The 26,397-nt window shown below is 50.5% G+C and overlaps 1 protein-coding gene and 1 long non-coding RNA gene across 14 annotated transcripts in view; one reads left to right on the top strand and one right to left on the bottom strand.

Moving 5' to 3' along the window:
• Nucleotides 1-8,777, bottom strand: part of POU2F2 (POU class 2 homeobox 2) — a 44,602-nt gene extending 35,825 nt beyond the window's left edge. For 11 of the 13 annotated variants that reach the window (XM_064381253.1, XM_064381256.1, XM_064381255.1 and 8 more), the window contains exon 1: nucleotides 8,714-8,777. In XM_064381253.1, coding sequence (XP_064237323.1) covers nucleotides 8,714-8,741 — 28 coding nt within the window. In that variant the 5' untranslated portion in view covers nucleotides 8,742-8,777. Of the gene's footprint in view, nucleotides 1-6,176; nucleotides 6,344-8,713 lie in introns of those variants that run through there. The other 2 variants (XM_064381251.1, XM_021670390.2) reach the window with 1 other exon arrangement.
• A 165-nt stretch (nucleotides 8,778-8,942) lies between these two features.
• Nucleotides 8,943-26,005, top strand: LOC105723482 (uncharacterized). The gene is made up of 3 exons (XR_001108833.2): nucleotides 8,943-9,056; nucleotides 9,242-9,365; nucleotides 21,394-26,005. It is a non-coding gene; the product is annotated as an uncharacterized LOC105723482 (long non-coding RNA).
• Nucleotides 26,006-26,397: the final 392 nt, after the last annotated feature.

The raw sequence follows: 26,397 nt of genomic DNA, 5'->3' as shown, positions 1-26,397 counted from the left end.
AAGTCCACTCCTGTAATACAACCCCATTCTATTGCTCCCTAGGCCCAGGAAATGAAAGGAGGTGGCCAAGGGAGGGTAGCAGGCAGCAAGCTGGGCACCAAGGGACATAAACCCACAGAGACAAATGCCTGTCCTCAAAGCGCTCCGATACTTTTCACAGAAAGGCGAGTGCTCACCAGTGCCAAGAACAGAACTAGATATGACTCACAGCTCACATTAGCGGTTAGTGCTAATATAACCCCGATTTATAGAGGAGGAAACTGAGGCTCCAAGAAGGGATGTCACCTCCCCAAAAGCACAGCAAGACAGCAGACGTGACCTGATTGGATCTCTGGTCTTCATGCCTCCAGTGTTCCTGCTTCTAATCTGAGCCACTCTAACCTAATGGCCCTGAGTCCTGACTTCCAGCTATCTCATCTCCAACAGTCGCCCACCCAAGCTCATCCTGAAACCAAATCGAACCCTTCCTGGTCCTAGACCCCAGGACAAATCTGGGCTTCAGTCCAACCCATCCTTAGTCCACTTACTCACCTTGAATCCCAAGTTGTACCCAAATGGCTCAAGTCCTTCATCTGACTTTGACTCTCAACTGTCCTGAGACCCTGTCCCTGATCTAAACTTTTGCCATAACTCACTCCAAAATCCCTACCTAAACCACGACCCCACCCCTACTAAAGGAGCTGTCCAACTCTAGTGTGCTCTGCACCAAGATACTTAAAGAAAGCAGCTAGGCTAGGTACAGTGGTTCAGCCTCAATCCCAGCACTTTGGGAGACTGAGGCGGCCAGATCTCTTGAGCCTGGGAGTTCAAGACCAGCCTGGGCAACATGGAGACCCCATCTCTACTAAAAATACAAAAATTAGCTGGGCACAGTGGCACACACCTGTAGTCCCAGCTATTGGGGAGGCTGAGGCAGGAGAATCGCTTGAACCCAGGAGTTCAAGGCTCCAGTGACCTGTGATTGCACCACTGCACTCCAGCCTGGGTGACAGAGCAAGACCTTATCTCAAAAAAAAAAAAAAAAAAGGAGCTAAAGTGAGGGAAATAGGAAGAACTCAGTAACTGCAAAAAAAAAGTCTAGAAATTTTGCAATTGAGGATTATTCAATGTGAAATGTGGCTTGAGTTTTAAAGTCCTAATTAAAAAGACAGGTTATGCATTGCTGGTGGGAGTGTAAATTGATACAAGCACCGTTCAGAAAAGCTGAAAAGATGCCCTCTCCCTAAAATGCAGCATGTCCACTCCTGGGCATCTGCCCAAGAGAAACACGTGTCCTGCCCATTAAAGGAAATGGGCAGAAACACTTTCACAGCCTTTTCATAATGGCCCCAAACTGGAAACAGCCCAAGGGGGCCATCAACAGGTGAATGGATAAACAAAATGTGGTACGTCCATACAACGAAACACATCACAGCAATGAAAAAGAACAAACTTGGCCGGGTGAGGTAGCTCATGCCTGTAATCCTAGCACTTCTTTGGGAGGCTGAGGCCGGTGAATCACGAGGTCAGGAGTTCAAGATCAGCCTGGCCAACATGGTGAAACCCTGTCTCTACTAAAAATACAAAAAATTTGCTGGGTGTAATGGCAGGCACCTGTAATCCCAGCTACTCAGGAGGCTGAGGCAGGAGAATCGCTTGAACCCAAGAGGTGGAGGTTGCAGTGAGCCAAGATTGTGCCACTGCACTCCAGCCTGGGTAACACAGTTGAGACTTCATCTCAAAAAAAGAAAAAGAAAAAAAGAAAGAAAAAGAACAAACTTCTGCTTCATACACATGGCCGAAGCTTAGAGACATGAGGGTGAATGAAAGACACCAAACACAAAGGCAGACATAATTTATGATTCTAATTACAGGAAATTCAAAAACAGGCAAGCTGATAGCAGATGATCATGGTCAGAGTGAGCACCTTGGGGGTACTGACCAGGAAAGGATGTGAGGAAGCCTGCAGGAGGTGAGAAAGAATCTGGTTTGGTGGTTACAGGGTCTATACATATGCAAAAATTCATCAAGCTGTACACTTAAAATTTGAGCACTTTTCTCTATATACACTTACATTTTAACGAGCAAGAAAACATTTAAAAGCTAAAAAGCAAAAAGCCAGCACACAGTCCCATTAAGATGCACACTGCACCAAGAAAGGTGGATCATTTGAGGCCAGGAGTTTGAGACCAGCCTGGGCAACACAGTGAAACCCCCGTCTCTCCAAAAAATAAAAAAAAGTTAGCCGGGCATAGTGGTGTGCACCTGTAGTCCCAGCTACTCAGGAGGCTGAGGCAAAAGGATCACATGAGCCCAGGAGGTTGAGGCTGCAGTGGGCCGTGATTGCACCACTGCACTCCAGCTTGGATGACAGAGCCAGACTCTGTCTCAAATTAATAAAAAAAAAAAAAAAATGGGGCCAGGCACAGTGGCTCACGCCTATAATCCCAGCACTTTGGGAGGCCGAGGCGGGTGAATCACGAGGTCAAGAGATCGAGACCATCCTGGTCAACATGGTGAAATTTTTAGTCTCTACTAAAAATACAAAAATTAGCTGGGCATGGTAGCGCATGCCTGTAGTCCCAGCTACTCAGGAGGCTAAGGCAGGAGAATTGCTTGAACCCAGGAGGCAGAGGTTGTGGTGAGCCGAGATCGCACCATTGCACTCCAGCCTGGGTAACAAGAGGGAAACTCTGTCTCAAAAAAGGAAAAAAAAAAAAAAAAAGATACAGACTGCTGAGGGTGGGGAGTGGGTGCCCAGGACACTACCAGAGCTCAGGTCCTATTTCTTGGCCCTGGGGATGGGGCATTAAATGGCTACTGATACAAGAGATAAGAAGGACAAGAAGGGAGCTGGGAAGCAAGGCTGTCCTGACTCTGGAGCAGTAAAGGCAGGAATCCTGCCTGATCCTAACTTTCATTCATCCAGACCTTAGCCCTACTTCAGGCAACCACTAAGTCTAATCTGGTCCTGAATCCCACCCCTCCTAGAATCCCTAAAACTGGAACCCCAGCCTCCTCTGGCCTCCTTCCCTCCAGCCAAGCTCCACATTGCCTAAGGGCAATCCTTTCCTGACTCCTCTCTACCTCCTGGAGAAACATCCAGGCTACTGGGCCTGGCCTCCAGGGGCCGGCCCACCACCCTCCACTGCTCTTCTCTTGCAGCTAATGCACACTGCTCTTCAACCACGTTGAGCATCTCCCCTTGCTTGGGGGTTCTGCTTGACAGACAGCAGACTGTGTAGGTTTTACACTCCCCACCTAGCTGGACATCTCTCTCCCACCCACAGATCAAGGCAGCCTCAGACCCCATTGCCAGCCCAGAAAGTCCACACTCATCCTTAGCCTCTGCTATGGGCCAAGTTGCATCTCCCAAAATTCATACACTGGAGTCCTAACTCCTGGTCCCTCAGAATGTAATTGTATTTGGACATAGTGTCTTTAAATACTTAATTAGGATAAAGTAGGTAATTAGGGTGGACCCTACTGCAATCTGACTGATATCCTTATAAGAAGTGGGAATTAGGTCACAGATGGGAACAGAGGGAAGACCATATGAAGACCCAGGAGAAGACCAGCTGACCCCAAGCCAAGGAGAAAGGCCTTGGAAAAGGCCAACCCTGCTGACATCCTCGTCTCCAACTTCCAGCCTCCATAATTGTGAAAATGAATTTCTCTTATTTCAGCTACCTAGTCTGTGGTACTTCTCTGTGGAAGCCCTAGCAAACTAAGACAGCATCTCAAAGCCCTTGCCCTCCTGCTGTCCCATCCCTGAGCCCCCAGCTGTGCCCAGGTTCCTTCCCCACAAGACCAAGGGGACAGGCCTGGTCTGACTAATTGCTGGGTTCCTAGCATCGCTAGCCCAGAATGGATGGTAACTGCTGAATGTCCCTCTCTGCAGCAGTCTCTGTCTCCTACTACTTCCCACCCCTGTCCTACTGTCTCTCTGCTATTTATTTTATTATATTTATATTGTGGGACAGAGTCTTGCTCTGTCAGCCAGCCTGGAGTACAGTGGCACAATCATGGCTGACTGCAGCCTCGACCTCCTGGGGTCAAGCTATCCTCCCGATCCAGCCTCCTAAGTAGCTGGGACTACAAGTGTGCACCACCATATCCAGCTAATTAAAAAAAATTTTTTTTTTTGTAGAGATGGGGTCTCCTTATGTTGTCCAGGCTGGTCTCAAACTCCTGGGCTCAAATGATTCTCCTGCCTTGGCCTCCCAAAGTGCTGGGATTACAGGCGTGAGCCACCACACCTGCACTCTGACATTTAAAACATTTCCTGAGGGTTTGGCATGGGTTGTTCCCTCTGCCTGGAACATTGTTCCCCAATCTGTCCACCTGGTGACCCCCTACACATCCTTCAGGACCAGCATAAGCTCTGTTTTCTTTCTTTCTTTTTTTTTTTTTTTGATACGGGTCTCACTCTGTCGCCCAGGCTGGAGTGCAGTGGTGCAATCTTGGCTCACTGCAACCTCCTCCTCCCAGGTTCGACCAATTCTCCTGCCTCAGCCTCCCGAGTAGCTGGGATTACAGGCGAGTGCCACTACACCAGGCTACTTTTTTGTATTTTTAGTAGAGACAGGGTTTCAGTGTGTTAGCCAGGATGTCTCGATCTCCTGACTTGTGATCCGCCTGCTTCAGCCTCCCAAAGTGCTGGGATTACAGGTGTGAGCCACCACGCCCAGCCATAAGCTCTGTTTTCTATGAAACCACCACCTGATGCCCACCAGCTCCCAGCCAGGTCTCTCTCCAGCTCCCCTTACCCTAGCAGCACCTTCCCTTGTCACTGTCTTTTTTTTTTTTTTTAAGTTAAAAGACCAGGGGAGAGCACGAACACAGTCCCTTGTCACTGTCTTAACGAGGCAACTGTAGCTACCTGGGCCCCAATATGTCTCCCCTATCAGACTGGGAATTTTTCAAGAGCAGGTCTGATCTCAGGTTCCCAAACACTGCCTAACAGAAGACATGTGGGTCAGTGGATGGCAGTGGCCCCAAGGCCCTGATCTCCCTCCCCCAGGCCTTTGCCTCTGCTCCTCTCCCACCTGGGTGACCCTTTCCTTCTCTACTAGCAAACTCTTGCTCCTCTTTAAGATTCAGCTCATATGTTACCTCCTCTATGAAGTACTCCCTGATTCCCCAGATGGCCAGTGTCTCTCTCCTCTGGGCTTCCCTGCCCCTGTATTGTTCTCCATCGCATCCTGACCATCCTGGGCAGAGACCTCCACCCCAACTGTGGGCGCCTCAGAAGCCCAGGCTGGAGTCATTGCTGCACAGGCCTAGGAATATGTCTTTGGAATGAATGAATGAATCAATCAATCAATGCATTCAAGAATCCTCTAACTGACCAGGGGCCAGTCCTGTCTAAAACAAACCGCTGTCTCTACTGTCACCCACTCTAACATCCCCAAGAAACCTTAACTTAAACCTTTAAGGTAAGATTTCCTCTGCAGGGACAGTGGCTGGAAAGACAAGAGTGGTTTGAGGGAAAACTTTCTCCATTATCTTATCCTTATTCTCCCTAAATTCTCCCAACCACTCTTACATATCCCTGCATACTCCCTGCCCCACACCTGGTTGGGCCACAGCAAAATGGCAAGCTGTTGCCCTTTGCCCCTTTTCTTTCCACCTCCCCTATCAGAACTCAATCTGAGAGAAGGGTTAGATCATTTCCACCAGGAATGAACAGGGAGTTCCATTTCCACTGTGGACTAAAAGCCAAATGACACCTTAACAGGGATTCCAGGGCACTAGCAACCATGGACTTGGAGGGTCTGTCAAATGGCTCAGCCTCAGCCTCAGCCCAGGCAGAGATGCCCATTGACTGTCATTCAACTCTAAAGAAATACTGATGCCTGTCCTGACCCTAGACTCTCTAATTTCAATGGTACAGGGTGTGACCTGGACATCCAGATATTTAAAAGCCCATCCAGGTGATTCTTTTTTTCTTTTTTTTGGAGACGGAGTCTCACTCTGTCACCCACCACCCAGGTTGGAGTGCAGTGGCGTGATTTTGGCTCACTGCAACCTCTGTCTCCTGGGTTCAAGCGATTCTCCTGCCTCAGCCTCCAAGTAGCTGCGATAACAGGTGCACGCCACTACGCCCAGCTAATTTTTGTATTTTTAGTAGAGACAAGGTTTTGCCATGTTAGCCAGGCTGGTCTCAAACTCCTGACCTCAAGTGATCCACCCACCTTGGCCTCCCAAAGTGCTGGGAATACAGGCATGAGCCACCGTGCTCGGACACCTCCAGGTGATTCTAATGTGCTCCATCCCCTGGCACCTTCAGAAGCTCCTCTCAAAGCCTTACTCACACACAAAAAATTCGTTGGTTATTTACAGCCATTCCCACCCTCATCTAGGTAATGTGTAATTTTTTAGGGGAACTGGAAGAGAAAAGTAATGCAAAGCCCTACCAGGCCCCTTGAAGCCATGTTGCCTGTTGAATCCCACCTTCCTCAGGTTAGGCCCCTCCCCAGGCGCTGCCCAGCCCTGAGATCACACTCGCTTGCCCGACTGCCCCAGGCCTGGGACTCTGGGTTCTCTCCACCCTCCCACTCCTCCCTCCCCGGACTTTCACTTCTCCTCTGCATTTCCCCCACCCCGCCAGTTTTAGCAGACTTAGGCCAGCTTCTCGTTAGCACTTACCGAAAATGGGGCTAAATATAGAGGGCCCAAGGACTGCCCCTCACCCCTCTTGGCCCCACTTGTCCTGTCCCCTGGGTCCCCTGCCTCCGCAGCCTGCCTCAATCAAGGTACAGCCTGGGAGCCCCTGTGGGCAGGTTGGTGCTGCTGGGAACCTCTGTGGGTCCAGCTGTCTGAGTCTCCATCCTCCCTAGAAGCAGCACCTCACCCCTCCCCACCCCACAGCTGTCCCTGGGTGGCCTCAAGGGAGTGAACACTTCTGAGCTGTCAGGAGGGACGGATGGAGATACAGGCAGCAGACACAACAAGAGAGGTGGCTCCACAGCTGTGCTGACAGCAGGCAAGAGCTGCCAACAGTACACACCCCACGGCCACAGGCAGGCAAGGCCCTGGCCAACACACCACAAGAAACAGATGTGCAGATTCCAGACAGAAATGTGAACACGTTTGCAGATAAGACACATGCCCAGACATGATGCCATGGGCATATATGCAAAACACACACACAGACATGTGTACACACATGCATTTACACACACTCTCACACTGAGTGACACAGAGCCAGCCAGACACACAAAGAAGTACACAAACTCACACACCCAGAGTTGAACACAGACACACACACCCCTACACACTAGACCCAGTCACTTACAGACTCAGATATGTGTACACACGCATGTACTTACACACGTTCTCACACTGTTACATCAGTCTAGCCAGAGGTACACACTCAGACATGCACATGCTCACACATACTCACACACACATACCCAGAGTCACCTCATCCTGGAAGATGGCCAGGGTTAACCTCTGAACCCAGTCCACAGGTATGGACCCTGGCCCTGACCCCTCTGCCTGGGCCTCCTCTATCCCAGCACTGACCCATTTGTGCTGTCACTGGTGACAGGTCTGTCTTCTCCAACAAACTGGGAGCTCCAGGAGGACAGACCTGAGCTGCCCTTTCCACTGTATTTCCAACACCAAGAACAGAACTGCTCAATAGATACATGTTGGTGGAGGACACAGGGATGCCTGCACACAATGGCGCATATGGGACAGCACATACCACCAAACTGAGACTCGTGCCCATGGTCATGCCTGCACAGCCACAAATGAAACAGGCATGAAGGGCTGAGTGTCTGCCATGTTCCAGGCACTGTGCTAAGCATGGTACATGTATTATCTCATTTAAGGCTTCCATCAACACTGCTGAGTGACAGCCATCACCAGACAGACATGTACACATTCTACTAAATGAGCCAACAGCTATAAATCACCTTAGACGGTGCCTGGTGCACAATGTTCACTCAATCAATTGACATTTGGTGGAGGAGGCATTTAATAAGCATACATACAAACACATAATGAAATTCCCAGCACTTAGCAGTGATAAGTGCCCTGAAGAAAAGATAAAGCAGGATAAGGGGGAAAGATAAAGCAGGGTGAGGGGACTGAGAGTGACGGGATCAGTGCCAGTTTAAATGGGGAGGTCAGGGAAGGCCACCCTGAGGAGGTGACATCTAAGGTGAATAAAGTGAAGAAGTGAGCCAGGGGATCATCACCAATGCTACCCCACAATGCAAGCACAACAGCCCCCTACACTCACAAGCACACAGCAGTCCCACTCAGAGCACTCAGAACTACTGTACACACACACACACCCCCGTACCAGATGTGCACACACCCACTCAATAGGGAATGACACCCCCCCAAGTCCAGCAACTTAGCATTCCAATCCCTTTGCAGTCCTTATCCAAGGATCACCCTTGTCACCAACCCCACTGGTTCTCCACATGAGATCTGGCTATTAACACCCAGCTCCCTCCCTCCTGTCCCCAGAACCCCGGAACAGGGCAATAGAGAAGAGGAGAAGGGGTTGGAAGTTCCAGTGCCTGATGTGAAAGGGGAGGGCAAAGAGGAGCTGTGGGGGTTGGGGGGTACCCGGCATGGGAGAGAGGGAGTTGCTAGAGTACAGAGGAGAAGGACAATGGAGACAGCTGAGGAGGAGGGGCAGGGAGGGCCTGCAGAGCAAAACTAAATGTGCTGCCTGTCCTCTGAGCAGTGGCGCAGGCACCAGCCCCCTTACCTGGAGCCCCCATGCTGGAGTGAACCATGCTGCCCGCCCCACCAGGGCTGGGGGAACAACTGTGTCATCTTCCCACCCTCTCTGGGGGCTGAGCCCTCCCTGCCGGAAGTCACTCAGGGAGGAAACCACAGGGCCGGTCCACCCCCTTCAGAAGGGAAAATACCCTGGCCCACAGATCCGCCCTGGCAGCCTGGCCCACCCCAAATCATGTGTGTGTGTTGGGGGTGTGGGGGCTAGTGGGGCAGAGGATAAGCAGGCTAGAAGAGCCCACTCCTACCACTGCGATCCAGGAGGTGCCTGCAACAGTTGCCTTCCCCCCCCCACTTCTACCGCCCCCATGGAGGTAAACAAATCTGGAACAGGGCAAGGGGATCTGGGAGAGAAGGTGGGCCCACAACAGCAACAACGATACAACACCAGCCTGCAGCTTATTGGAGAAAGGACTTTGCCGATGCCTGACCCTGTGCCTCACTCTTGACAGGTGCCAACTCGAATGTGGTGGTCACTGTTATTTGCCTCATTTTACAGATGAAAACACTGAGGTTCAGAGACGTGAGCAGTAGCTTTCTCAAGGGCCCAGAGCCAAGAAGCGTTGAAGCTTAAAAGCACGCCGTAGCAGGGAAGATCAAGCAAGTTCTGTGCCTATCTGCAGGTGAGCTGTTGGGTGTCACCATTGGGAGAAAGTGGTGCCCGTGGGCAGTGGCAGTGGGGACGGTGGGTCGGGGCCTTGGCCTGGAGCTACAAGAAGTCACCGGCCTATAGCGTGCGCCCGAGGCGGCTCCGGCGGAGGGGAGCACCAGGTCTCCCAGCTGCCAGCTGGCTCTTCGCGCTGCGTCGCTCCCAGTTCGGCGCCTTCCGCGCCCGCCAGAGGGCGGCAGCGCCCAGCCAATGGGCTGGAGGGCGGGGCCGGCTGCAGAGGAGGGAGCCCCTCCCTCCGCTCCCCTCCCCAACACCCCCCCCCCAACGCCCCCGCGCGCACACCTGCCAGGGTCACACAAAGGCGCAGGACTCCCGGCGCACCGCAGCTCAGACAAAGGCGCGCCCGAGTCCGCTGCCCTCTTCCTCTTCTTGGTACCCGGGGTCCGAGGCTGCCGGGCTGCCTGGCATCCCCAGACACCTCATCTGCCTACCTGGGCCCAGCAGGACACACTGCATCCCATGCCTAGAGTGTCCCCCAAACCACAGGTGCAGGCAAGCCTGGAGTGCCCCCCAAACCACAGGTGCAGGCACAGATGACTGAACTCACCCCCCCACACACAACTATTTCTCCACGTGGACCCCAGCACATCGCACACACGTGTGCACACACAGACATGCATGAACACATCTTTGTGCACAGGCCCCAACACCAGCCCTCCCTGCTGACGATGGTTACTCCCATATACTGATACCCCCTCTACTTCCTCACATGGACCCAAGACACAAAGGCATTTCTACACATATGTGCCCAGGCAGGCTTCCTGGCCACTCACACCCACACTCACACACAGGCACACTCAAAAAGGGCATACCACAGGCAGAACTACAGGAGTGCCCTCCCCTGATGGCACACATGCCCTGTGCACCCAGACATACCCAGGCAGGCAGGTGGGCACAACAGGAAGGACCAGCAGTTCTCGTATCTGCACATGAGAGGGGACAGTTTCCAGGCATCTACACTCCACAACATCCCATATTGTAAAAGGCCATTTCACAGAGGAGATCCACAGACCACACAGCAACTGGCCACAGGATTTCTATACATGAGGGTCTTCCCAAGAGCAGCCTGGTGGCGGTGGGTCCTGGAGCCTTGTCTCGAAGCTATATTTCCGCAGTAAGCTTTGTTTTTAATTAGGATTTGTTTTGGGGGGGCTTGGAAATGGGGCTCATAGGACACTGGGGGAGCAAAACCTCACCAGCCACCCCTGTTCTCCACCCTGGACAGATTCAGCATTATCCATGTCAGGAGCATGCTTTTGGACGTGACCCCATTCCAGCCCCTTAGGGTGAGCCAGCAGAGAAGGACCACCCACTTCCAGTGTGGCCAGGTCTGCAGTTCAGTCCTGGAGCTGGGGAAGGCTGTATACATTCCCTGAAAGATGAAACCGCCCCATCCTTCTTGCCTCCCATGCTAGTTCCATTCTTAGTGCCTCAGACCAGAGCTGGGCCTGGTGAGGGGATCTTGAAAGAGGATGGGCCTGCCCAAGAGAGGATAGAGGGGTGGAGTTTGGAGGACACTGGGTGGGTACAGCCTGGCAGCCAGAATGGGGAGGTTCAGGCAGTGGGAGATGGTGGCCTCATTGCCACAGAAGAGGCCTCGAGTCATGCTAAGCAAGGCAGGTAGGGTATGGGAGCTGGGGAGCAGTGGGGGCCACTTGAGGTGCAGGGAGCTGGGAGGGAGGCGGCACAGGGGAGGCCAGGCTGGGCTCAGGGCTGAGCAGTAATTAAAGGAGACGTAGGGGGCTCCCCAGGGCCAGCGGGGCTGGTAACTGACACGCGGGCCCCATTGCTCCGCTCATATTTCTCGCCGGATCGATACGTTTGACTCCCGACAAGACAATAATCGCTTGTACGCGGCCGGCGAGTCGATCAAATACATTATTAGAGCGAGGTCCCCCGGGGGCCCGGCGGGGAGTGGTTGGGGGGAGCAGTCAGCCCACCGGGGACAGCAGAGCAAGATTCTTCACCCCTCAGGGCCCCCCAGCCATAGCCTCTTCCTCTTGGCCACCCCTGGGGACCCTCTCTATGGCTCAGTTCCCCAACCTCTCTCCAAATGCCTGCTGCTTTGGTGATCTCTCTACTCAGCCCCCAGCATCATCCCTGCTCTGAGGGGACCCAAGGGTTCTTTCCCCATAGGCACTGCCTTCATCTGTAAGGCTGTGGCATGTGGGAGCTCAGAGAGTCCCCTCAGACCCCCAGCCTGGCAGGACACAGGGAGACCAAGCCTCGGGCCACACTCTGAGTCCATGGCTGGGCCAGGAGATGAACTTGGGCCCAAGACTCATTGATATCCACCTTCCTCTGTCCAGCCTCCTTGCTGCATCTAAGCACACGAGGCTTCAGTAGCACCCAGGCCAGGGGCAGCCTCTAGAGGGGTTAGGGAAAGCTAGCTTAGGAACCCAAACAGGCAGGAAAACAGGATGATAGGGGTGACAAACAAACACATAGACAAAGGGATGTGTCTGCTCTTGCTGCAGGGCCATCCAGTCCCCCAGTGGGCCTCAGATACCCTCAAACCATGCCCAGTCTCAGCCCTGGCCCACCCTAGACACTGCTTGCCACACTTGCCCACTTTCCTGGCTTCTGGGCTCAATCCTATTTCCCCCTTTTAAAAAAATTCAATTAAGCTTTATTTTTAAAGGCTTTTTGTGTGTGTGTGAGATAGTCTCACTCCATCACCCGGGCTGGAGTGCGATGGCAGGATCTCGGCTCACTGCGACCTCCACTTCCTAGGTTCAAGCAAGTCTCATGTGTCAGGCTTCTGAGTAGCTGGGATTACAGGTACGTGCCACCACGCCAAGCTAATTTTTGTATTTTTAGGAGAGACGGGGTTTCACCATGTTGGCCAAACGGGTCTCGAACTCCTCAGCTCAAGCGATCTGCCCACCTTGCCCTCCCAAAGTGCTGGGATTACAGGCGTGAGCCACCACATCCTGCCTCAAGCCTATTTCCTGTTTACACACCTGCTTTGCCCGTTAGACCCAAAGTGCCCCCTTTGCTTCTCCAGCAGCCCTAAGTCAAAGTCAAGTTCTGTTTAGGAGTATCCAGTATTCAGGGACTTAAAATATTTCTTCCTCTTCTTCTTTGTCTTCATTATCAGTGGCATGATCTTGGCTCACTGCAACCTCTGCCTCCCAGGCTCAAGCCATCCTTCCATCTCAGCCTCCCAGGTAGCTGGGACCACAGCCATGCACCAACACATCCAGGTAGTTTTGTATTTTTAGTAGAGACATGGTTTTGCCATGTTGCCCAGGCTGGTCTCGGAACTCCTGGGCTCAAAGTCATCCACCCACCTTGGCCTCCCAAAGTGTTAAGATTACAGGCGTGAGCCACCGCACCCGGCCTACTCTGTGTTATTTGAACCAATACATTATTTCTAAGTCTTCATGACAGTCTGAGGAGTTAAGCTCTGTTATCATCCTCATTTTACTAACAAATTGAGCCTCAAAAAGGTGAAGTCACCTGCCCCAAGTCACACAGCATGAGTAGTGGAGTCAGGTTAATTTAAGCCCAGGTCTGTCCCCGACAGCTTGCTCTCTCTGTACTGAGCCCTAGAGCTCCTTCTTGGAGGGCTGAAATGCTACCTATCCTTCAGGAGACAACAGCAACAGCCAGCCACTCCTTGCCCAGTCAGCAACACTGGAATCCCTCTGCAGCTCACAACCCAATGCCCACAGCCTTCAAGTCTATTTCTTGATATTCAGCAATGCACTGGATTCCTGATCCCATCAGCTCCTGGCTGAAGGTTGACCAACCCTTCCCCATACCCTTCAATTCAAACATTTCCTCACGTCCCTCGGTGCCAAGCCCTGTGCCAGGAGCTGAGGACCCAGAGGTGAGCTAGATCTAAAATCTGACCTCAAGGAGTGTTAACAGTCTGAGAGGAAGACTGGAGTGGATAAAAATACCTTGACAACATGGTGAAACCCTGCCTCTACTAAAAATACAAAAATTAGCCGGGTGGAGGGCACCTGTAATCCCAGCTACTCAGGAGGCTGAGGCAGGAGAATCACTTGAACCCGGGAGGCAGAGGTTGCAGTGAGCCGAGATCACACCACTGCACTCCAGCCTGGAGACAGAGTGAGACTCTGTCTCAAAAAAAAATAATAATAAAAAATAAAAAATAAAAAGCCGTCAAATAAATATGTAATTCTAAGTTAGGAAAAGTTATTTCAAGAATAGGTAGAGGATTGAGCCAGGTGTGGTGGCTCACGCCTGTAATCCCAGCACTTTGGGAGGCTGAGGTGGGCAGATCATGAGGTCAAGAGATCAAGACCATCCTGGCCAACACGGTGAAACCCTGTCTCTACTAAAAATACAAAAATTAGCTGGCCACGGTGGCACATGCCTATAGTCCCAGCTACTCAGGAGGCTCAGGCAGGAGAATAGCTTGAACCCAGGAAGTGGAGGTTGCAGAGCAGAGATCGTGCCACTGCACTCCAGCACTCCAGCCTGGCGACAGAGCAAGACTCTGTCCCAAAAAAAAAAGAATAGGTAGAGGAGAGGCTGGGCATGGTGGCTCACACCTTTAATCCTGGTGCTTTGAGAGGCTGAGGTAGGAGAATCGCTTGAGACCAGGAGTTTGAGACCAGCCTGGGCAATATATCAAGATCCCATCTCTACAAAATAAAATTGTTTTAACTTAGCTGAGTGTGGTGGTGTGCATCTATAGTCCCAGCTACTTGAGAGGCTGAGGTGGGAAGATTGCTTGAGGTCGAGGCTACAGTGATCTACAATCATGCCACCGCACTCCAGCCTGGGCAACAGAGAGAGACCCTGACTCTTAAAGTGGAAGGAAGATACCCGATGTAAACAAAGGGTACAGAAAAGTGTTGTTGCAGAAAGTGTCCCAAGGAAGTCACATTTACATAGCAATTGGACACAGTATTCTCAAGGCAAAGAATGCGGAGGAAGATACTCCAGGCAATTGGAACAGAGGTGGTGATGGCTCCATGGCAGAAAACAGCGTGGCAATTCCAGGATCAGATAGGAGGCCTATAAAGCTGGAGCAGAGTGAACAAAGAAGAGAAGACAGAAGACAAGGTGTGAGGTGGTGAGGCAGCCAGGGCCAGATCACACAGGGCCTTGCAGGCCACAGTAATAATTTGGGACTTAAAGAACAACGGGACACCTCTGAGAAGGTTTCAAGCAAGAGAGTGGCATGGTTCTATGAACATTTTTGTGACAACCCTGGCTGCTTTGGAGGCCACAGTGAAGAACCAAGAATGGGGGTATCAGGGTCAGTGTGAGGAAGCTGATGAGTTCCATATCACCATCAGGTGATCGTGACAGGAAGTAAGAATTGGTGATTGGCTAAATGTAGAAGTCATGGAGAAGTCAATAATGAAGTCCAGGTACGTTAAAGTATCTTTCCTGCCACAGAAGATTGGGGCAGATAGAAGAGCTTAAGCTCAGGTAAGAAAGATCAGGGTAGAACCTGAGGTCTTGAAGGATGAGAGGAAGGGCAGGAGGTGGGGAACAGCATTCAAGGGTGTTGGCGAGGTTGAAGGTCCCAAGGTAGGGACAAACTTGGGACTTGTCCTTGGTTCCCCAAGTTTGTCCTCAAGTTCCTTTGAGGCTGGATTTGAAGTGCACATGGAAGGCTTATGAGCAGAAGGATTCTGTGTAAGGAAGTTCTATTGGGGATGAATGTGGGGACAGGCTGGTAGGGTGGAATTTGGAGAAAGGATGACCGGTGGGGAGGCTGGGACAGTGGCAGGGGAGAATGGAGCCATGAGGATCAGGATAAGGATACACATTCAAGCTGGAGTCTACAGGAGCAGGAGATAGGAACTGGGTGCTGGGCCAGGGTGGCTGGGTGGATGCGAGGTCATCACTGAAAGACAGTGAGATGGGAAGCAGATATGGGGAAGGCACTTGGGTCAGTCCCAGGGGGAAAGTCAGGAAGCAGCATCTTCCAAGCAGCAAGGTCTGTGGACCAGGAAGCCAGCAGATGCTTAACAAATTCACATGGACACAAACATTCCTCAACATACCCTACCCCCACCACCAATTTTCCGCATCCACCAGAATTCCCAATTTGCCTCATGTAAGAAAAGAAGCACTGCAATGTGAATCAAAGAAAATGAAAGAAGACCAACTGGCCAGGCCCAGTGGCTTACACCTGTAATCCCAGCACTTTGGGAGGTCGAGGCGAGTGAATCATCTGAGGTCAGGAGTTCAAGACCAGCCTAGCCAACATATAGTGAAACCCTACTAAAAAATACAAAAATTAGCTGGGCATAGTGGCACATGCCTGTAGTCCCAGCTACTTCGGAAACTGAGGCAGGAAAGAATCTCTTGAACCCGAGAGACAGAGGTTGCAGTGAGCTGACATCACGCCACTCCACTCTAGCCTGGGCAACAGAGCGAGACTCTGTCTCTCAAAAACAAACAAACAAAAGACCAACCAGTCCCTATTCTGAAATTCGCCCTCTAGCGATCTAGAGCCAGTCCCCTGAACTTCCTGGACCTCAGTTTCCCCAGATATAAGTCTGAGATGGGCTGGAGAAGCACTCTAAGACTTCTTTCAGCTCTAATAGTCTTTTATTTTATTTTTATTCACTGCAACCTCCACCTCCTGGGTTCAAGCTATTCTCCTGCCTCAGCCTCCTGAGTAACTAGAACTACAGGCATGCATTACCAACGCCCAGCTAATTTTTATATTTTTAGTATAGACAGGGTTTCACCATGTTAGCCAGGCTGGTCTCAAACTCCTGACCTCAAGTGATCCACCCGCCTCAGGCTGCCAAAGTGCTGAAATTACAGACATTAGTCACTGCGCCAGGCCCCAGCTCTAATATTCTATAGCTTGAAAGAAACAAGAACGAGTGAGATGAACTGATGGCTCAACTGACCACTGACAAATAGGGAAGTAAAGCACAGCCAACCTACTCTAAGGAGGCCCTGGCCGGGTATACTCAGCAACCCACTGACTCCTCACTGTCATCTTATGAGGGAGAGACCATTATTATTCCTACTTTAAAGATTAGGAAGCTGAGGCCCACAGTCACACAATTAGGCTGGGATGAACCCAGAAGCTTGCTGACCCCAAAGCTTGTGCTTCAGCTGTAGCGTTGAGCTCGCTGCTCCTCAGCCTGGCTGGTGCGAGTCTCACTCAGATTGCAGATCCCCCAGGAACAGGGTCCCTTAGCATCCACTGCCATGTGCTCACCAGGGTCTCCAAATGAGCTGTAGGAGCAGGCACCTGGCCCTGGGCCTTCCCCAGTGAGGCTCCACCTTTGGCCCAGAAGCCCCCAGCCCCCTGCTGCTGACCCTAGGCTTTCCACAGCCCACGTGCGCACTTCCTGTTCTGCTCTAGCTCCCACTCACCCAGCACCAACTGTGCAGGTTCAGAGGCCTCTGCTGTCGCCCAACTCCCAGTGCAGGGAGCTGTCCAGAGGCTGAAAAGCAAGAGCCCATGGTCTTGACCCAGAGCCCTCCAGCCCTGCTGCCCCCCAGGACAAACCCAGTCCCCTTACCATGGCCTCTAGGGCCCTAAAGGACTTCCCCTCTGGCTACGTGAGTACCATGCCCCAGCCACACTGGAGGAAGAGGAAACCAATTTTGTCCCCAACGTCGGGCCTTCAACCTTGCCAGCCCCCTTGAATGCTGTTCCCCACCCTCCTCCCCTTCCTCTCATCCTTCAAGACTCTGCTCAAAGGCCACTCCTCAGAGAAACCCTCCCTAGTCACGCTCCGCTCCATTCCCAGTTTTATTTCCTTCAGAGCACTCTGGAATTCAATTGCTGCCTATTCACTTTACTGTCTGTTTCACCCTCTAAAATGTAAGCTCTCTGAAGATAGGTGTCCTTTTCTGTCTTGTTCACTGTGGTATTCTTGATGCTGTAACAGTGCTTGGCACAGAGTTTATGCTTGAACCTTATTTATTGAATGAATAAATCCTTCCAGGCACCCATGGTCCACAGAACAAAATCCAAGGCTGGCTCTCCAAACCCAAATGGATATGGTGCCTCCCAACCTCCTCAGCTGTCTCACCCTCAGAGCTCACCTTTCTCCTCTGTTCAATAACTTGGGCTCCCCTATGTAACCCATGCCTCACGCATGCATTTGTCTGCCACAAATTCTGTACCCACCAGCCTCTGCTCAAATCTCCTCTCTCTGGAAGTCTTCCCTGACATTAGTCTTGCCACAGCTCCAGGCAGTATCCCTGGACTTTAGCACTAATTGTACTGCACTGAGTCACTTCCCAATGAGGCTGTCCCTACAGACTGTGAGCTTCTTGAGGACAGGGCTCAGTTTGACATGTTCTTGTAGACTCAGAGCCCAGCACTGGGCCTGCATTTAGCCAGGGCTCCAGGAATGTTTGTTGGGTAAGGACAACTGCCCTGCAGATGGTTAACCATCTATACAAGTACACATAATGACTAGTTTGGGAGTCAGTCAGACGAGGGTTTGGAATCTGGTTCCTCCATTCATTTGCTGTGTGACCCTGGGAAGATGACTTCCCTCTTTAAGCCCCAGGCTCCTCATCTGTGAAATGGGGGCAGTAACACTGGCTGACAGGAACGTAATCTTTTTTTTTTTGAGACAGAGTCTCACTTTGACACCCAGGCTGGGTATGGTGGTGCATGCTTGTAATCCCAGCTACTCAGGAGGCTGAGGTTTGAACCTCGAAGTACAGTGGTACGATCTTGGCTCACTGTAACCTCTGCCTCCTGGGTTCAAGCAATTATCCTGCCTCAGCCTCTCAAGTAGCTGGGATTACAGGCCTGTGCCACCGTGCTTGGCTAAGTTTTTGTTTTGTTTTGTTTTAGTAGAGACGGGATTTCACCATGTTGGCCAGGCTGGTCTCGAACTCCTGTCCTCAAGTCATCTGCCTGGGATTACAGGCAGAAGCCACCATGCACGGCCAGGAACTTAGTCTTAAATATAATACTTGCCACCACACCCTAAGAACAAACATGTTCACTAACTACATCAAGATTTGAGGTTGAGAAAAATAAGAAACAGTCTAGATGCCACCAACAGGACAGTGACTAAGTAAATTATAATACATTCATACTCAGGAATACTATGCAGTTATGAAAGAGAATGAGACATGGACATGAAAAGTTCTCCAAGACACTGTTAAGTGAAAAAGCAAGTTGCAGAACGATTTATACAATTTGATAGCATTGATGTAAAACACATACATCTATTTTTAGAACTAAATATTTTCTATGGGTGCACAAGTATTAAGCAAATGTAGAAGAAATAGTCTGGAAGGTAATTAATTATAACCTCTTCTGTAATGACTTTAGTTTTTATAATGAGATATACTTGTTTTTTTGAAGGGGGGTCGGGTTTTTTTTTTTTTTGCCAGGGTCATCTTACTCTGTCAGCCAGGCTGGAGTGCAGTGGTGCAATCTCAGCTAACTGCAAATTCCACCTCCCAGCAAGCAATGCTCCCACCTCAGCCTCCTGCGTAGCTGGGACCACAGGCACACACTACCATACCGGCTAATTTTTGTATCTTTTGGTAGAGACAGGATTTCATCATGTTGCATGGGCTGGTCTCGAACTCCCGGGCTCAAGCGATCCTCCCTTCTCGGCCTCCCTTCATGCTGGGATTACAGGCATGAGCCACTGAGCCTGGCCTGTACTCATTTTTTAAATTAAAATTTGAACATACTAAATGATACACTGCAGAAAATCAAACAAATGATTATCCCAAAAGTGAGAAGTAGTTACCTGCAGCAGGGAGAAAAGAGTATATTTAAGAAGGGACACACAGAAGTGGAGCTTATGGGTGCCTTTGATGTCTCCACCCAAGTGATGAGTGCACATATGTTTGCTCGATCAAGATTCATTAAACTACCAGGTGTTGTGGCTCACACCTGTAATCCCAGCACTTTGGGAGGCTGAGGCTGGATCACTTGAGGCCAGGAGTTTGAGACAGCCTGGCCAACACGGTGAAATCCTGTCTCTGCTAAAAATACAAAAAAATTAGCTGGGTGTGGTGGTACATGCTTATAATCCCAGCTACTCAGGAGGCTGAGGCTTGAACCTGGAAGGCAGAGGTTGCAATGAGCCAAGATCGTGCCACTGCACTCCAGCCTGGGCAACAGGGCAATACTGTCTCAAAAAAACAAGGAAAAATTCATTAAACTGTACATTAACATCTTGTCCAATGACTGTGTGCTTCCTGTGGGCAGGGGCCGAGTCATGCTCACTGCCATATCATCTGTTTCCCCACCCCCATTTCACTGCCCAGAAACAGACTTAATATCAATAGGGAATGCCCATAGCAGCAGCGCTCAGAGGGGCCAAGGCCGCTGTCCAGGGTACTAACGACTCAACACTGGCCACAGAGAAGGCCAGCGAAGCGAGCCAGCTTCAAGACGCCTCATTCCGAAGGGCCTCTGCCCGCCTCAACTCCTCTCTCCCCACCCCCTTCACTCACTTCCTCCAAGCTGGCTGCCTTTCTGTTCCTGCAATCCACGCCCACACTTCCTCTTGCCTCAGGACTTTTGCTCTTGTCCTTCCTCCTGCCTGGTACAGGAGGTGTTCCCATAGTGTTCCCATGGCTTGTCCCCTTACTTATTCCAGAATTACACCTAAACACCCCCTCCACAGAGACCTTTTGATCATCCTACCTCACATGGCCCTTCTCATCACTATGTCCTCTACCAGACTGCACTTTCTTCTAGCACTTTTTGCTGTCTCACCTTCAAGCTTACATGTGTCACATGCTTGTTTATTACCTCTTTTCCCCCAACCTGAATGTTTATGCCAGCACAGGGAGCATGTGTGTCCCATTATGTCTCATCCTGTCTTTTAGAAGGATCCCAGGTGCACAAAATTGGATTAATCATAATCCTTGGTTCATGGTGTATTCCCATCACTAGGCTGGACGGAGCCCTCTTTCTCTATCCATTCACTTGTTGTTTTACTTATTTTTAATAATGAGTTAATGTGAACCCACATTAAACATTCAGATTAGAACATAATAATAATCACACTAGCTTGTAGTCTGTCCTGTTCACCACTGTGTCTCCAGACCTGCAGCCCAGGAGGTGCTTGGTATTGATTTATTGAAGAAGCTGACAAAGGGGCAATGACCTCCACACCCTGCAAAAGGGAGTGAATGGGAGCGCCCACCTGTCCTCACAAGGTGGGAGAAGAAGGCAAAGGCCAGGCCCTCCACTCGGCTTCCCTGTTCTCCCCTGGTGCTCCACTCCTGCTCAGCCTGGGCAAGAGCCTCTTCCACACGATTCAGTTCCACACCTTCAAAAAGGACCCACTGTACCAGATCCTGTGCCAGGAGCTGGGGACACAGGGGAGCTCAGCTTGGCCATGCTCCTGGGGAGCTCTCAAGCCTTGATGCCCCAGGCCCCTAGACCATCCCATTACTCTACTAAGTAACAAAAGCAGCTACATGGCACCTGCTCGGTGCAGGCATGTGCTACATGCATTCTCTGCATCATCTTTTGGCATCTTCCCAACAATCCACTAAAGCAGGGCTGTTATTATCCACCCCCTTTTCAGAGGAGCACCCCAGGGTGAATCAGAGAGGGCAAGGACTTGCCCAGAGTCAGTCATGGGCAAGCCGATTCCAGAGTCCAACTCCCCTTGCCCCAGGCCTTGCTGTTATACTGATCACATGCACGTTTCTCTTTCTCCAAAGTCCGTGAGGTCCTGGGCCTCTTGCATCTCTGCAAAACCAACTGAGGATAGCTAAAAAGGTGTCACATAAATAGATAGTTAGGTCCCAGCTGCAGGACTAGCTGTGACCTTTGTGTCACTTGGCCCATGTGTCACATTCCTGAGGGGATGAAATTAAAACAAGATGTGTATTTTCTACTTTATAGTTAAGCGACACTGCCAGACCACACCACCTGTAAGATACTATGAATTTTATTTTAATAAATCCTGAATTGACCTTATAAATATCAGTTAATGTGGTATTTTATTGTTGTCATTGCTAAAAGCACAGGTCTGTAACTCCATTTCAGTATTCTTCCATTCTTACTATACTAGGAGGCTCAAGAATTAGAAGTGGCCTTGGCCTCTCTCAGCCTCTGCAAAGACTGCTGAGTCCTGGCTGTGTGACTTCCAGCAAGCCATTCAACCTCTCCGTGCCTCTCTCAGAACTGTGTGGACCCTGAGCAGCATCCACAGAGGGTCCTGCCTACAGAAGGTGCTCTACACCGATTTAGAGGACTTTAACTTAACAGAACTGTATTGGCCCAGATCACATGAGACACTGTGCCTGTCATCATTGAAGCAAACTCTGAGCTCTGGACATTTGAAGGAAAGTGAGGGATCAAGGAAGATGTCTAGGTTGTTGGTGTGACAACCATTTACTGAGATGGATACAAGCTCCTAGAGAAGCTTGGGAAAGGGTATCAAGAGTTCTGCTTTAGGCCGGGCACAGTGGCTCACACCTGTAATTCCAGCACTTTGGGAGGCCAAGGTGTGTGATTTACTTGAGGTCAGGAGTTCGAGACCAACCTGACCAATATGGTGAAACCCATCTCTACTAAAGATACAAAAATTGGCCGGGCACGGTGGCTCACGCCTGTAATCCCAGCACTTTGGGAGGCCGAGGCGGGTGGATCACAAGATCAAGAGATCGAGACCATCCTGGTCAACATGGTGAAACCCCGTCTCTACTAAAAATACAAAAAATTAGCTGGGCATGGTGGTGCGTGCCTGTAATCCCAGCTACTCAAGAGGCTGAGGCAGGAAAATTGCCTGAACCCAGGAGGCAGAGGTTGCAGTGAGCCGAGATCGCGCTATTGCACTCCAGCCTGGGTAACAAGAGCAAAAACTCCGTCTCAAAAAAAAAAAAAGAAAAGATACAAAAATTAGCAAGGTGTGGTGCACACACCTGTAATCCCAGCTACTGAGGAGGCTGAAGCAGGAGAATCGTTTGAAGCCGGGAGGCAGAGGTGGCAGTGAGCAGAGATTGCGCCACTGCACTCCAGCCTGGACGACAAAGTGAGACACTGTCTCAACAAAAAAACAAAAACAAAACAAAACAAAACAAAAAGTTCTGCTTTAGACAAGTTAAAAAGAAGTCTTCCACCTACTATTAATATTTAGAAGCATTTTCTCACTGAATCTTCTCAATATTCTACAAAAAAGCATTGTTAACATACCTATTTTACAGATGAAGACATTGATACCCAACAAAGTTAAATCATTTGCTTAGAGACACAGATGGAACCAGGATTGGCACCCAGGCAGCTGGACTCCAAAGTCCACCACATTACCATCTGCTGTTCTCTTCCTCTCCCTCAAACCCTTGGCCACCTTTGTACCATTGGCTCAGCAGGAAACACTGGACTTTGACCTGGGCTTTGCTGTCTGAGACATTCACATGTCTCCCATCCCTGTCCCCAGTTATGGTCTTCTGCCAGTATGAACCATTCACTGAAGTGCCTTCAGGTCACTTGCCCACCTTGAGTCACAACTCTGGGATGCAGATTGCACAATGCTCCCCAGTCCCACTTTGTGGGGCCCTAGCAGATTCTCTAAGCTCACACAGAAAGACCAGTTGTGAGGGGAGCCAACACCTTCAAATCTATTCATTTCCTATAACACCTTACTCAGAGCTCACCTCCTCCATGGAGTCTCCTAAGGGAAGGCCTCTCATTCACATCTATGCAAGACCCCGGTCTGGCAACACACTTCTCAGTGCCAACTTTGGGGGCACTTTGGGGTTCACATGGAGAACACCAAATAGAAGCAACCCAGGCACCTGCCTCATGGAGGCTTCCCACAGCCTCCTAGGGAAAAAGTAGCACCTGACCTGCTAAGAGGAAAAGCTCAGGTGTGGAAGGGTCAGACTCTCACTCTCTGCTCTCCACTTCTTTGAGCCTTGATATTGTCACCAATTCCAAAGTTGCTCTCTGGTTCCTCTACTCCTCCCACTGCAGTCCAGGTCACCACCACCTCTGGCCCAAGTGACTTCAGTGGCCTCCTCCCCAATGGCGTCCCTTCTTCCATGCCTGTCTCAGATAGTCTTGTCTCCCCCCAGCCCCCAGACAGGGTCTTTCTAAAATGTAATCAGGTGGTGTCACTCCCTTGCTTAAGATTCTCCAGGGGCTTCCCATGTTTGGGAATAAAACTCAAGCACCTTAACCCAATCTACAAAGTCCTATGTCATCTGACCCCTTCCTTCCCCTATCACTCTCCTCTTTGCCTACCCTGCTCCAAGCCATGCTGTCTCCTCTCTGTTCTTTAAACCATGCTCTTTGCAACCCCAGGTCCTTTGCATGTCCCATTCCCTCTGCCTGGAACACTCTTCCTGTGCTCTTTGCCTTGTTAAAAATCCTACTCGTCTTTTAAGGTTTGGCTTAAATAACCTTGCCCTCTCTCCTGGCTCCCTATTCTAGTCTATTCTTTGGGTCAGACTTACCAGTTTCTGATTTTGTATTTGACTGATATTTGCACTTAAAGATCTGCATCCCCAGGCCAGGCACAGTGTCTCATGCCTGTAATCCCAGCACTTTGGGAGGATGAGGCAGGTGAATCACTTGAGGCCAGGAGTTCGAGACCAGCCTGACCAATGTGGTGAAACTCCGTCTCTACTAAAAACACACAAAAAATTAGCCAGGTGTGGTGGCACACACCTGTAATCCCAGCTACTCGGGAGGCTGAGGCAGGAGAATCACTCGAACCCGGGAGGCAGAGGTTGCAGTGAGCCGAGATTGCGCCATTGCACTCCACCCTGGGCAAGAAGAGTGAAACTCCATCTCAAAAAAAAAAAAGATCTGCATCCTCTCTAGTTGTCAACTCCATGAAAGTATGCTGTGCTGGTTCTGCTCCCTGCTACATCTTTAGTGCCCAACAAACACCGGGCACATAATGGGTGCTCAACAGACACGTGGAATGAATGACTTAAATGGATCCTGCACAGGGACAAGCACCTGAGGCAGAGTACTTAAGTCATCAAAGCCTCAGTTTCCACTTCTGTAAAATCAAGATAATAATTCCTCCCTTACAAGGTAGTGATGAGGATCTCAATAGTCAATGAATATTGGCAGTGTTTTTGGAAAAAATGTTCTACAAACATAAAAGCTTAAAAGACCTGGAACCTAGAGGATGGGCAGGATTCAGAGAGGAGAAGAGCAAGAGGGAAGGGCATGGCCATTTGTCAGGTGACACTGCATTTTGTATGTCCTCTTTCCCTGACCCCTATGAGGTAGTAGTTATGACCCAGAGGAGGAAATAAGGCTCAGACATGAGAAGCCCCCTTCCCAGGGTGTCCTGGTGAGTTTGTGGAAGAGACGGGATTTGTACCCCTCATACAGAGGCAGGCAAGGTTCCTGAGCATCTTCAACAGAGCTTGATCCCTAGCAGTGGGCTCTTGATAAACATTTATGAGTGGAACTAATTCAGAGGGCCAGCCAGAATCACAGTCCTGGCTCTGCCTCTCACTGGCTAGAGATCTTAGGCAAGTGACTTTCCTTCTCTGAGTCTCAACGTCCCCATCTGCAAAGTGGGAATAATAAAAATGCCTACACCCTAGGGTGGTCAGAGGTTAGCAGGAGCACAGGCCGAGAGCCTAGCACACAGAAGGCAGTACATAAGCAGCTGCCAGAATGGTTCCACTTCCAGTGAGGGAATGGCATGAGTGAAGGATGATAAGAGGCTAGCAGTCAGTCCAAGAGGACTCACAGGAGGGGCTGCCGGAGCCAGATGGAAAGGGACTCCCAAATCTGTGCCTGGATCCCTTCTCAAGGCAGGCAGTGGGAAACCCGGATGTGTTCTGAACTCTAAAGAGCAGGCCCTGTCCAGGGGGCCCTTCCTCAGGTAGCCAGGGAGGTGGTGAAACGGTCTTTGCAGGAGAAGCGTCCCCTGATCTCTTGCCCCCTCTTCATCCTTCACCCCCAAAGCCCTCACCTCTTTCCAGGTTTTCTGGCCTTGGCCTGAATCCCATACTCCTCAGCCAATCCTGCCAACCTCATCTCCATCACAGGACCCAGCCCTGCCCCAGCTGACACCTGGTTCTTGTGGTCACACCCTGGTCTTTCCCAAACAGCCCAGAGGGACCTTTCTGTCTTCTATTAGGAAGGCCTTGTGCTAACTGGAAAACTTGTCTAAAGGTAATACCAAAAATTCATAACTGGTGAAAAATAAGCACTGTTTCAGGTATAAGCAAGCATATGACACGTGGGTAAATAAATGGATCTGTACATACCTTTAAAACACAAATGGCGTTTTCCCACATCAGAGGGATCTCTCTAACACAAAGATCCTCACTCCCCTCTGCAAACCAGGTAGCTGTGAGGCCACAGGTGGGGAACTGTGAAAGCTGCACTAATGTAGAGCTTGTTGGTGTAGGGTGGGGGTAACTGGTCCTAGGTGTAGGATGAAGGCTTGAAAAGGACACCCACGGTCATCCTGAGATCCTCCCCCTCGTCCAAGTGCTCCTATCTGTCAACTTCCCCTCAGTTCAACCCAAAGTTGTTTGAAAAAAATAAATAAATAAATAAAAATAAAAATAAAAAAAAGTTGTTTGAATCCCTCTTCTCCTCCCCCTATGCCTCCCATCCAGGACTTGCTCCTCCCCTCTCCCCACCCTAGCCTGTAGTGTTACACAGGTTCTTCCTCACTTGCTCCACAAATGTCTCTTGAACCCCGTCTGTGTGGCAGGCAATGAGCCAGGGACCAGTGATGTCATGGCCTCTGCTCTGGGGAGCTGACAATGGACATGGAGCCAGGCGTCTTGAATCCACACCCCATATTCCTTAAAGCATGATCCTGGTCAGGCCTCTCTCCTGCCCAGACCAAGAGTAAAAGTCTTAGCACACTAGACCTGCCCATATCTGCAGCTTCACCTTCCCAAACCACCACAAGAAGGTGAGAGGAGGGGCGATCATGTTCCCCAGCGTGAAGATCCTGCCCCAAACTCCCTCCCTAGGAGACATAGGAACCTGGGCTTTTAAGGCAACATAATCCACAGAGGAGGCTGTAAACACCCTTGGAGCAGCTCGCTTTTCATGGGAAACCAAGGCTCAGGACCAGCAAGTG

Source organism: Aotus nancymaae, unplaced genomic scaffold, assembly GCF_030222135.1.
Source record: "Aotus nancymaae isolate 86718 unplaced genomic scaffold, 86718_ANA_hifiasm-v0.15.2.pri h1tg000028l, whole genome shotgun sequence".
Lineage (NCBI taxonomy): Eukaryota > Metazoa > Chordata > Mammalia > Primates > Aotidae > Aotus > Aotus nancymaae.
This window is presented reverse-complemented; position numbering and strand designations above follow the sequence as displayed.